General features: G+C 38.5%; 1 protein-coding gene across 2 annotated transcripts in view; it reads right to left on the reverse strand.

The window, feature by feature from the left end:
* Nucleotides 1-4202: 4202 nt before the first annotated feature.
* hhip (hedgehog interacting protein) overlaps nt 4203-12418 on the reverse strand; it is a 40065-nt gene continuing 31849 nt past the window's right edge. For both annotated transcript variants that reach the window (XM_008420114.3, XM_008420124.2), the window contains exons 12-13: nt 7296-7444; nt 4203-6589 (exon numbers count right to left, since the gene is read on the reverse strand). In XM_008420114.3, the coding sequence (XP_008418336.1) occupies nt 6393-6589; nt 7296-7444 (346 nt within the window). In that variant the 3' untranslated portion in view covers nt 4203-6392. The remainder of the gene's footprint in view (nt 6590-7295; nt 7445-12418) is intronic.

Below are 12418 nucleotides of genomic sequence, written 5' to 3' on the forward strand. Positions count from 1 at the left end.
CACCATTCATTTATAAATGTCAAAGTTTCAAACTAAATATTTGATTAGCAAGCTAAATATTTAGCTTTGGGCCTGCGAACTAAATAGTTAGTTTGAAGCTAAAAGCTTAGCTTGCTTTGCAACAATAAGGAGGAACGTTGTGATGACATAATGAATGGGGCGTGTCAGAGCTTCTTAAAGAGACAGAGGCCCAATTTCAAGGTGTTAAATTGCAAAGTCATACAGCATTTTTATAACAACTGAAGGTAACATGGTTGCTTGATTGTGCTATAAAACGGCACCATGTGCCTGGAAAATACATAATACCGCACGGAAACTGTTATGTTCTCAACCATCAATAACAACATGCAGCTCATTTACCTCATTAACTTTTCCTCAATATATTTAGCACATTTATTTTGTGTTTGTCTGCTTTTCCACACATATGCAGCCAGGTGATGTATTCTGTACACCTGCAGCAGGCTGATTTACACTTTAGCTGTTTGACTCTAACCCAGATCTCTAAGGATCCTCAGTGAGAATCCAGGAGAAGCTTTAGGTCACACTGATCATGCTGCTTGATCATCGAATGGAAAATAAATCCTAATTTAGGAGTTAAGAAAACCTACAATGCAAAAAACACAGAACCTTACCAGGTTTTGCTCTTGTTTCTACTACAAATACATTAGTACACTTAAAAAAACAACAAAACTAACTTATAAGGAACATTTCAGAAAGATAGAGGAGCTTAGTTTAGGTCAACAATTCCTTAATATTGATTTAAAAAATACAAGTTCCATTTCACTTATAACACGCAAAAAACGTCTTGCTATAAGTGAAATAATCTGCCCGTGGAAGTAGTATTTTTATGAGAATTAAGGAATTATTTACTTAAAATAAGGTTCTATATCTTGCTACAAAGTTAAGTCAGTTTATTTCAAGCTAAAATATTTGCACTACAGACCAGACAATAAAGTATGTGGTAAGGTTTTGTGTCAGTTTAATCAAGGGAATTGTTTTTTTTCTCCATCTTATTTGTTAATATTTAGCACAGAGACTCTGCATCGGTTGATCATTCCAGCTGATACTGGACAGTGATTACAGTTCCCAAAGATCCCAGTGAAAAAATATCACAACAGAAGAGAATCAGGAGTAAATACAACATAATAAATGAATGTTCACTTTGTTCTGGATCAGAGTAAACACAGCCATTGTTTCCCCCGCTCTCCTCCCGCTGCCCTATAAGTATGGCTTATGCTGACTCTCAGTCATGTATACAATATTATGGCATGCACTTCCAGCCTTCTCAGTTTTACAAATATTTGCTATACAGACTCCTCATGTTTATTAAAAGTACTGAATTACACTGTTACAGAAAGATAGCCAGGCGAGGGCCCTTTGGGAGGGAAAAGGAAAACGATTCCAAATGAGAAGTAATGATTCATGCCACAGATAGTGTGTAAACTCAAATATCTGCTGGACCTCGCAGCGCTATTGGACAGTTCCACTTTATGCAATTTTGATTGGACCTGAATGTTGCATAGACAACTCGGGATCGCGTTTCTCTAAATATGGCAGCGTGAGCACTTCTGGGCGTGTGTGAATGTGCGAGTCGGACCGGTTTGAGGTGGGTGGTCTCCGCTCACTTATCATTATACAACACAAAAGCCTCATTGGTATTTTGAAAAGGAAATTAATATTGCCATCAGCAGTCGCTCTTGCGTGTGTGCTTCCAAGCGCGGCTGTGTTTGTGTATGTCTGAAGCAGAGCAGTGAATTTCCACAGCAACGCAAGAATTTCCACCTTGAACTCCAAACGATACCGTGGAGCTGAGCGGCGGCGGAGGTTATCAATCCACTCGCTCCTGCAGGTTTTTCCACGTCAGGGGAAACCTATCGTGTGTGAGCGCAATCTGCTTTTTCTGCATCCTTTTCTCCAGCATCTCTGCCACAAAATTCCTAGAATGAGATTAATTTCACTTTCTTTTTTTTTTTTTGATGATGATATGTGGGAAACTTTTACCCTCGACATCATCTGCAACATGTATCATAGAATCCAGGTGAAATAGATATTTCACTGCAAAAACACAAAATATTACCAAGAATTTGTCGTCTTTATAGTGCAAATATATTAGTACACTTAAAATAAGATGACCTCAGCGTTATTAGCGCCACGCTCTGACCAGCTCAGCTAACCTACGTGTTTTAATCCATATTCAACGATTTTCAACGACTTAAAACAAGCTTATTTATCTTGCTAAAAAGTTACTTTTAAGTTATTATTCTTATTTTAAGTATTTATTTTCACTAAAGACTAGATAAAAATGGTAAGATTTTAAGTTTATTTCCCCACATTTTGTTACGTTACAGCCTAACCATTCCTACAATGAAGCAAAGTGTTGGCAACATCATGCCAACACTTTGAGAGTCAGCATAAGCCATTACTTTCAAACAAGTCAGGATAGAGGGAAAGATAGAGACAGATACATAATTGATGAAAACCTGCTTCAGAGCCTTTTCACCTCAGACTGGGCTGAAGGTTCATTTGTCAGCAGGACAATGGCCCAAATTAAGATCTCAGAGGCTTCAGATCCAGTCTGGGAATGTTGTGGTGGAGCAAAGTCAGAGTTCAGACTCGGATCTGCCAAACATTCCTGGAGAGATCTGAAAATGGCAGCACAGACGTCTCCCATCTAACCTAATGGAGCTGGAGAAGAACTGCAAAGCAGAATGACCCAAACTGCTAAAAGATAAGATGAGCTGAGCTAATTGCTAAGTTAAATGCTACCAGAGGATGGGAAACATTTTTTTTACACAAAAAATGTTTGTGTAAACAAAAACATTTTTTTGTTTACACAAGAAACATCCTCATAACATTGTTTCTCAGTTTTGTATTTTAAATATCCATAAGCAAATGAACACAGAAATCGCGTCTCCACATCTAGTTTAAAGTTTTGATTAATAGTAAAACTTACCAGCAAGTTTTGAATCGATGACGTCATCAGCTTTCCGGACTTCCGGTTTGATTCGTTGTAGAGGATGTAGCACAGGAGCGGACGTATTTTTATTTAGTTGTGTTTGTCCTACGAAGAGTGTAGCCACCCAGCGAAACGGTGCGACGAGGAAAACAACGATGATGTGAAACAACCTCAGATTTATCTTAGTTAGCGACTTCTGTTTGTGTCTGTAAGCTGAAGGAGGGAAACGCCATCTTTAAACCGGAAAACAACCGCTGGAGCAGCGGACCAATCAGGTGAGTCCATTGGGAGACGTGATCTAGCGCGTGTCTTAAATTGTGAAAGAGGTAAATAATCAAAGAGATATCTTGGTTTTGTTTTTAATACATTTACAAACATTTCTAAAACCTTTTCCACACTGTGAAAATTATGTATTTTTTTGTCAAAGTGTCATAAAGTTGTGAGAAAATAATACAAACTTTCCATCATTATGTGACATTATAAACTCAGAAATCTGTAGGATAAAAACTCAGAAATGTTCTGTAATTGTAAAGTAAAACATTTGCAACAACAAATATGCCAGAGAGTAAGTTGAGATGGAAACCTCAGGGAATATTTTTTCTCTTTTCAGGCATCAAAATCTGCTTCGATTCGCTTTCAAGTCTGAACCCGAGTTCAGACTTTGAATCCTCAAAGTCTTAAGCAACGTTTTGTCACGAATGTCTGATAATTTCTTGTTTTCATTTAACTTCTGAGATTTTCTTTCAAGTTTCTGAAGTTGTAAGACAGAATCTTAGGTTTAATATTGTAAATTAATGCCTTTAAGCATGAAAATTAGAATTCTTTTGAAATATCAACATTTCTGAGAAAAAACCCCCCATTAATTTTTAAATATAAAAAATAGATTTTTTGTAATATCAGAAATGTTTTTGGTTGAATTATACTCCTCAATGGCCACATTTTCTGTCATATCTACAATGGCCTTAATATTCTGCCGTACAGAATCTTATTTTTAATATTTAATACGCAGTCGGACCTGAAAAGGATGCTCAACTCATCTTACTTACACTTGATCTGACTTTTACAATAATTAATGTCTAGCAATTTATTATCTGCTTTATTGTCTTTGTACTGTGCACTAACTTGAAAACGTTAAAATATTAGCTTTACACTAAGTTTTTGTAATTCTATTTACAAAATGCTTTTGTAAATAGAAAACGAACATATAAGTGTACAAAAGTAACGGTCAGAATAAAGGAGACGAGTGTTGAACACATGCTATAAACTTTAATAGACATATTGATATTTCCGAGGAGAAACAGAGTTATCCCTAGTTTTATTTACAATACAGGAATAAAAAAAATGTCACATACAGTACAATGGTAAAAACAAAATAGAGAACTTAAATAATTATTTTATTTGTGTAACTACTTAAATAATGAAAACGGTTATTCTATTCACACCACGCCGTCTCAGCAGCTACAATGCAACTTTCACATTAAGTGCTAAAAAAGTTATGATTTTTTTTTAATTTCATTTTACAGCATGAATATTCCATCCTGATGCATTAAACCCAGGTAGAGCTGAGCGAAGCAGGAGATGAACGACAAATACAGAATTTATTGGAGTTGCTTTTTAAAGTACACGTAGAAGAAAAACAAAACAAAACAAAAACATTTTACCATCCAAACTGTTAAACAGAACTGGACTCATTTTCATAACTTTTGGGGAAACAAAATAAAACGATCAATTAAAGGAATGAGTGTATGCGTATGCATGAATGCCTGCGTGAGCCAGCTAAAAAACACGCACTGATGGATCTCCTGACAATCCCAGCTGTGTTTAACTTTTTGTTGCTCGCGAGACAGTTTAGTCACGACAAATATTTTCCCTACGGTTATTCAGAAATCTGCACTTGGCGGATAAGATCTAGCCCCGACTGTGAGCTACTTCCACTGCGACTCGGAGGCCCGACTCCATCTTTGATCATCTCACAACAGAGACACATTTTTGACAGTGGTAATATAATCATATGTCAGGGGAAATGGATGTTCTCCCCCAACTGTGGTGAGTTATTCTATGCAGGCACAGACATGCAATACGTTTACACTGACAAAAAAAAAAAGAAAAGAAAGAAAAATCCACACGTGTCTCTTTAAAAGCTGCAATATATATATAAGTACAACATGACCTGACAAGCTTAGTGTAAAACTGCCTTCTAGAAACACCATATTCTCCCATATATTATTACGATTAAAAAAATAAACTCTCTTCTACGAGAGTAATGCTAGATTCTTTTTTTGCGATGCTAAGTAGTAAGCTCTATTGGAAATATACATCACCGTGTTGCTTCTTCCCTTTGTAGTTTAGAGTTTGGGTTTTAGTTTCAGTGTGTGACAATGAACTCAGTTTGTTGGTGGAAGCCTGTGATTTTTCTGGTGTTTAACGTCAAGCCACTCTTAAAATTCATTTCAGGAAGTTAAAAGGAATACAGTGCATGAAAGCCAGATGCGCATCCTGAATCCTGAAACTCGCTTGGTTCTTTGTGTTTTTGCTTCTTCAATTCAATTTAAAAATACTTTATTCACCTCAAAGGTAAACTAAATGTTGGCATCTTCAAAGAGCCGTTGTGGATGGTGATGCTGTGGGCACTAGCAGTCAGTCTCGCAACAAACCTGAAGAGGCCTCTGACATGCTAACAGTTCAGACGATATTCCACAGTGACATGTCCTGGATGACACCATCAGTTGTTAGCTAGCACTGCTAATCCACCTCATTTGCTTTTGCTGCTCCTCTTCGTATCTTCTCTATGTTGATAATAGATGAATGGTGGAAAACAAAGTATACAGACTGCAGATTGGTTTAGTTGTCGTGACAACGTGCCCACTAACTAAAGATAACAACATAGATGGTACAACATGATCTTTGCAAATGCAGGCTCAATGTGGCTTCTCTTCCTTCAATGTGTTGCGTTTGCAGATGGATTGAGAATGAACTTGTTCTCGAGCTGAGCCAGGCTTTTTAATCCCTAACAAAGTCCTGAAACTGGTCTTAGTAAGCCCCTGAAAAAAAAAAAAAGAAGAAGAGGAGCCAGAGTCTCGGTGTGGTGGGGTCCGTTCCAGATAAGTTCCTGAAGCTGTGGAGACAGCCGAGAGCGGGTGAAGAAATGTCTGCAGGCCTCTTCCAATGTGAACACGGCTTGGATGCCAGGCCCGGTGCTCAGCGCAAATAGCTTATAGGCGAGAGGGGGGAGAGTTTCTTTAGGGTGGAAGTGGATCCAAAGCAGTCTGAAGGAATCCCGGATGTATCTGTGGTGTTTCTGTGTGTGTGCGCTCGTTTGCACTCAGGTGAGGGAGATTACATAGCCACGTTAATGACGCCTTGGTACGAGTCTGCTGGCGGTGATAGGTAGATCTGTGTCAATGTGGCGGCGGGGAGCAGGCCCCTCCGCGCGCCCCTATACGATGTAGGTGGTCAGGTCCAAGAGGTACGAGGTCATGTCGATGATGTGATCCAGGATGCCGTCTTTCTCCTGGTCGTTGGGCATCCCTCGCTCACTCTTCTCGCACTGAGCGCCAGAGTAGCCGCTCTTACACAGGCACTTGTTTGGCTCTATGCAGACTCCTCCATTGCGACAGGCTGGTTCACATTTAGCTACAGTCACAGAAAAGCACAAAAATTTGCCTTAAGCTAAATTAAAACTTCCACTACTGCACATGTCAGGAGGGGAAAAACAAATGTATTTTAGTCCTAACGGTAATAAAGCTTAATCAATTAATTGGATTAATTGTGATTAATCAACTATTGAATAATCGTCAACTAATTTAGTAATTGATTAACTGGAATATACAGAATCAAAAACGGCCATTTTCAGAGGAGCAACATATTCAGAGCAGTAATTAAGCTAAAACTTACAAAAAAAAAATAAAATAAATATATATATATATATATATATATATATTTGCATTTAAGTTAAAATGACCTTCACTGTCTACAAATACCTGTTTAAGTTTCACCAGGTTCTAATTCTGGGGGATATTTAATCTGTTAATCCAAAAAAACAATCAAACGATCAGCTCCAGACTGTATTGATATTAGGTCAAATAGAAAAGGCTGAGCTTTTCACATGTTGATGCTTGAAGTATTGTTTTAGCCACAGAGGCATCCTTGGCAACAGATCATCAAAAGAAACGCTATGTTGTTGCCTTTTTTAAATAATACAAATTTTATTCAACTGAATAATAGTAATTGAATTATTAGTATATTTGCATCTTTTAATGCATTTCTAACATTGTATAAAAGGCTTAAAAGAAAAAGAATGTGCCATCTTATCTGATTAACAGCCTTTAATAATACTAACCTATTCGGCAGAAGGGTCCCTCCCAGCCGGGGCTACAGCAGCACTTGCCAGTCGGAGTGCAATGTCCGTTTTTGCAGTTTCTGGAGCAAGCTGTCGTTAGTAGCTCTGGTGGCTCCACCGGGCGCTGACACTCCTTGGGGGAATGAGGCCTGCAGAGAAGAACAAGATCAAAGTCAGTAAGATGAACCAGAAACTTAGCAGACGTGATCACAGAAGACCTAAAACAATCTGCTAATTCTCAAACATTATGCTAATAAGTGGACATATTTGGACACTTTGGGTTCACAACAGTCCTGTTTAGTCCGCTTTAATCCAACTCTACTTTGTTTGCCTAGATAGTTATGATGTTCCACTTGTGGGCTTCACCTTGACAACAGTTTTGAGTGCTACACTGCTGTGCAGGATATGAAAAAAATAAAAGAAAATAGAATAAAAAATAAGAAAAAGATGGACAAAATATACATTTTAAAGTTGAGCTATTTCACAAGAAAATGTAGGAATATTTCAAATTCTACACATGCAAAACTGGTGAAGGGACCAGGGACCCCCTGGGATACCAGCAGCTGTGACTCTAGTTGGTTCTTCTAAGTACAGAGGTACAGAACACAAACACGCGCTGCACTTCACTGATTTCATTTGTAATAAATCCTAAAACCCATCTTCCTTATGCTGCGTCTATAAACATGAAATCCAAGTGTGAGTGAAAGAAAACTTCGGTCACATTTTAGTGCTGCACGTCGAAGGGTGAGGCTGAAAACAAGAAAGGAGTAAGTAACTATTTATTTGCTTTTTTAATTACATTTTATGAGGATTTTCCTTTTATTTGAGTCATGCGGCCATTGTTTTTTTATAAGCCCCAGAAGGAACAGCTATAAACTTTCTAAATGTTAAGAGCTTATAAATCAGTGTGAAGGACTAGGATAACAACAATAAGATGCAGGGCAGCAGCCAATGAAGAACTACAAAGTCTTTCAAAACTATTCATATCTCTTGAAGTCTCACAATCTGGCAGAATAAATGCAGAATAAATGCACACATTCAGCACCTTTCATTTGGAGGTTTTTGATAGGCAAACACAATGGAGTGCACAATTGGAAAGTGGATGGAAAATGATGACCGCTTTTCACAAATAAAAGCCCGGCGTGAATTGACCACACCGGCATGAGTCAGATTTGACTGCCACATAATATCCATCACACTTTATTTATTCTTTGACTAGGCCACTCTAACGTAGCTGTGGGCGTATGGTTTGAGTCATGACTTGGTGTAAGTTTACCCTCCTGCAGAACAAGTTTTTATAGCCTCTGAAATGTTTTCCTCTAGGACTAAACTGTATTGAGTTCCATCCATGTTCCCCTCCCCACAGAATAATGTTGCCACCACCATGGATCTCCGTAGATATCGTGTTTTCAGGGGGATGAATAATGTTAGGCTGCCGTCACACTGTTTCCTATCTTGCCATGTGTGCTGGCTATTGAGAGATGTGTGGTTTGCAGAAAGGTCTGAACTTGACAAAATGAAGGACACTTTGTGGAAATATGCGTGGCACTTTTGATGCACACCTTTTCTGTGCATGTGTGACGGGATCAATGACGTGGAATTCAGCGTCTCACTGCATCAGGATGCAGTTTGTTACTTTTTGGCTTAATGAAGTCTGAGGACTCCAAAGCACTTCACACTATAATCAGTCATTAACTAATTCATTCACACACTCGTGGTGGAAGGAAGAACTGGTCGATATGGCTTAAAAATAAAATCTACGATTGTTTCATACTAAATCTAATTTCTGGATTTTTTTCTTCTCACTGACATTTCTTATAAAGAATTAGTAATGACAGAGCATATTTTTCAGAACTTGCTTTTACTTAAATCAGTCTGAAGTTGACCTGAATTCAAAATGCAAATGCATATAAGCTGGAAAACAAGACGGAGGGTTCTGGGTAGACTGACATCCGTCTGAGTTACAGAAACCCAAATGTTTATTGGTGGAACAAAATCCCAGTTTTCCAAAAATGTAGTCTTCAAAAACAGAAAATTAAATAAACTGATCAAACTTATTTAAAGTCCGGCTCTAATGGTAAGCCACATTGCAGCCACAGTTACAGAACCACCACCAGCAGGTAAAACAAATGTCTTGTCCAAGGAAACGATGGCAAAGTGACTGACATGGGGGTTCAACCCAACAACCCACTGGCTGCATGACAAACCCAAACCTCTGGTGCCATATATCCATATACCTGAGCTGTCAACCTCTGCATCTAAGCATGTCTTGGTTACTTCTATTTCTGTTAGATGTCCAGCCTACCAGTTCAGGTAGAGATGTTGGGTCATCTCCTGGTATGTTTCCAACTTAGCCAGACTTAGCCAGACTCTTCTTCTTTAACTCCCATTTAAACTTTTCCACAACCTTTCCCCTGACCTTTCCGTTGTGTTCCTTGGTCTTTATGATGCTGTTTGCTCAGTAATCTTCTCTAAGAAACCTCCGAAGCCTTCACAACAACTGAATTTATGCCGAGATTTACACTTCTTGCACTGAATTTGACCTAAAACTCAAAGTAAAGGGAGGCTGAACACAAATGCAAAACACACTTTCAAAATCTTTATTTGTAAAACTATAAATTGAAACCTTTCACTTTTACATAATACTACTTTGAGCAAATCTGTCACATAAAATCCCAGTGAAATACACTGAAGTTTGTGGCTATAATGAGGCAGAAAATGACTACTTGTGCAGAGCACCGTAACAATCCTTGTACATTCTGTCTTTTTGTGGTTCCCCCTCTTATATTTCTCCAATCTGAGGAGCAAAACAATTCATATGGCTAAGACAAGGCCACTTCTAGGATATAAACATTACTTGGAAAATTCACACAGACACAAACACAAACATCTCCACACCATATGTGTCAAGTTTGAGAACCAAAGAGACACACTGCGACCGTTCCGTATTAAGACAAACATCCAGACACGCACATCGGCAAATGGGCTGAAACTGAATCTTTTCACATCACGCTCCATGAGTCTGGAAATAATACAGAGTGCGTAATCAAGTTCAAATGTGAAGTGTCTGTTTTACACTGGGCCACACACAAACACACACACACACACAAACACATGAGTGTGTCTGTTTGTGGGGGAGAGAGAAAGAAATATTGTTGCGTTAACATTTCCGTTGTGCTGAGGGACCAAACACTGGACAACCCAACACACGGTAACACAAGCGGAGTAACTGGACTCTGGTCGACTCAGTCTGGTATGAGAGGCAACAAGCATGAGAGGTGAAGTCAGTGTGTGTGATGTTTAGGCCATTAGAGAACGAGCCTCATCAATCACGGTCTAAGAGCAAATGGTCATTCAGCAGCAGAGGCCAAAACTAGATGCAGTTCAGGACCAGTGTTGAAAATGTCTGACTTTCGAGCCAAAGTTTCTTTATGAATATAACTTCCACCTGTGGCTGATATCATTCACCTGACCAAAAGACGGCTTAAGTGTTTCGTGTGGCCTTGTTTAAGTTTAATAAAAGAAAAAACATAAAATAGCATTTTATTTTGCTCTCGTGCTCAATTCTCTTACATTGTGGTGAAATCCATATTTATCAGAATATTGTTCAGAATATTCTTGTGCTGCAATTTTGACAAACATGGTGTATTTTTAAATAAAGACTTAATTATTTGACTGAAATGATGGCAAGATCAACAGTAGTAGACTTCATTGCTGGTTTATCCACTGATAAACAGGCAGTGATTGATATTCTCCTTTTTTTCTGTGGGCCTTCCACCATGACAGGTGCTTTAATTGCATTTTTAGCACTCTATAAACTGACCTGCATTTAGTCATAGTCACAATCCTGATTTTTTCTAATCACCTCTGTTGTGGGCATTTCTACCAGAAAAGTTAGTAGCATCAACCCTAAAGCACTAATAATAAGCATTAGCTATTGCTAAAGCGCTACACCAACATTATACTTAGCAGAAGCTAATGCTAAAGCGCTAACTGCAATTCAAACTACAATCATCGGGTACAAAATAAATTTTAACATTACAATTTATATGTTCTATTATATTGTATTTATGTTGTTAGTGTATGTTTCATGTTTGGGAAAGAAAGACAAAGTGAGGAGAGGAAATGGAAGTGCTGCGTAAATAGTCTTCACCATATCAAAATAAAAGCATGGATATAAACGTCTAACCACCTGACGAGTTCTTAAGTCTATAACCAAAACTTAAACACAGATGTTGAACTTTATTCAACAGAAAGTTTACAAAACAGCCAAGAAAATTTGCACGTTAGAGTTTGTCCTGAAAAATGAACTGTGTTAAACGTTTTCAAAGTAAGCAAACATACTAAACGAAAAATCTGCGCCACTATTACTGCATTAGCGAAGTGTGCCCATCACTGGTTGACCTACTGTCTTAAAAGTCTGAGGAATTGGTTTGGGAATTTTTACACTCTTCAATCACGTATCACTCCACATTTTCTCACCTACGTATCTTCAAGGTTTCAGTCAGTTAAAAGAGATGATTTACCTTGATAAAATATATTTCTGTTCACCTCCCTGCTAAAAAGACACCCACCAAATGCTCTGATAAACATATTGACTGATAGCAGTGACAATAAAGTGGCTGTTCATGTGCTGTAATGGCTTAATTTCACGATTGAAGGTGGGGACGGAGGGGGGTCTGATTCCCATGATCCCATCAGCACCCAACTGCAGACTCCATGCCTGTTGGCTTTTGTTGTTGCAGGCTGCATGTAGTTAAAAAAAAGAGCAAAAAAAGGAAGAAAACAGAAAGAGAAGGAAAAAGAGAAAGAGTAAGAGTCCCTGGAGAGTTGGGGGGTCTGTAGCGAACACTGTTAATAGCAGGCAGGGGTCAGCAGCACTGCTAAACAGCCTGTACGGCTGCCAGGGAGGCTGTGAAAACAGCACCTGCTGGTAGCGCCACTTGACAAAGGCAGCTGGGTCAACAGCCACTGTGGGAATTTATCAACTCTGGAAGGGCTGGTGCATGTGTGATAGGGAGAGAGTAAAAAAGGAAACACTGCGCTCACGTCGGTCAGATAAATTCACAGAAAGAGATACAAATAACTCAACTTCAATGGTTGCATTTACATTACAATATAAT

Source organism: Poecilia reticulata, chromosome 1 (assembly GCF_904066995.2).
Source record: "Poecilia reticulata chromosome 1, P_reticulata-male-v2, whole genome shotgun sequence".
NCBI lineage: Eukaryota > Metazoa > Chordata > Actinopteri > Cyprinodontiformes > Poeciliidae > Poecilia > Poecilia reticulata.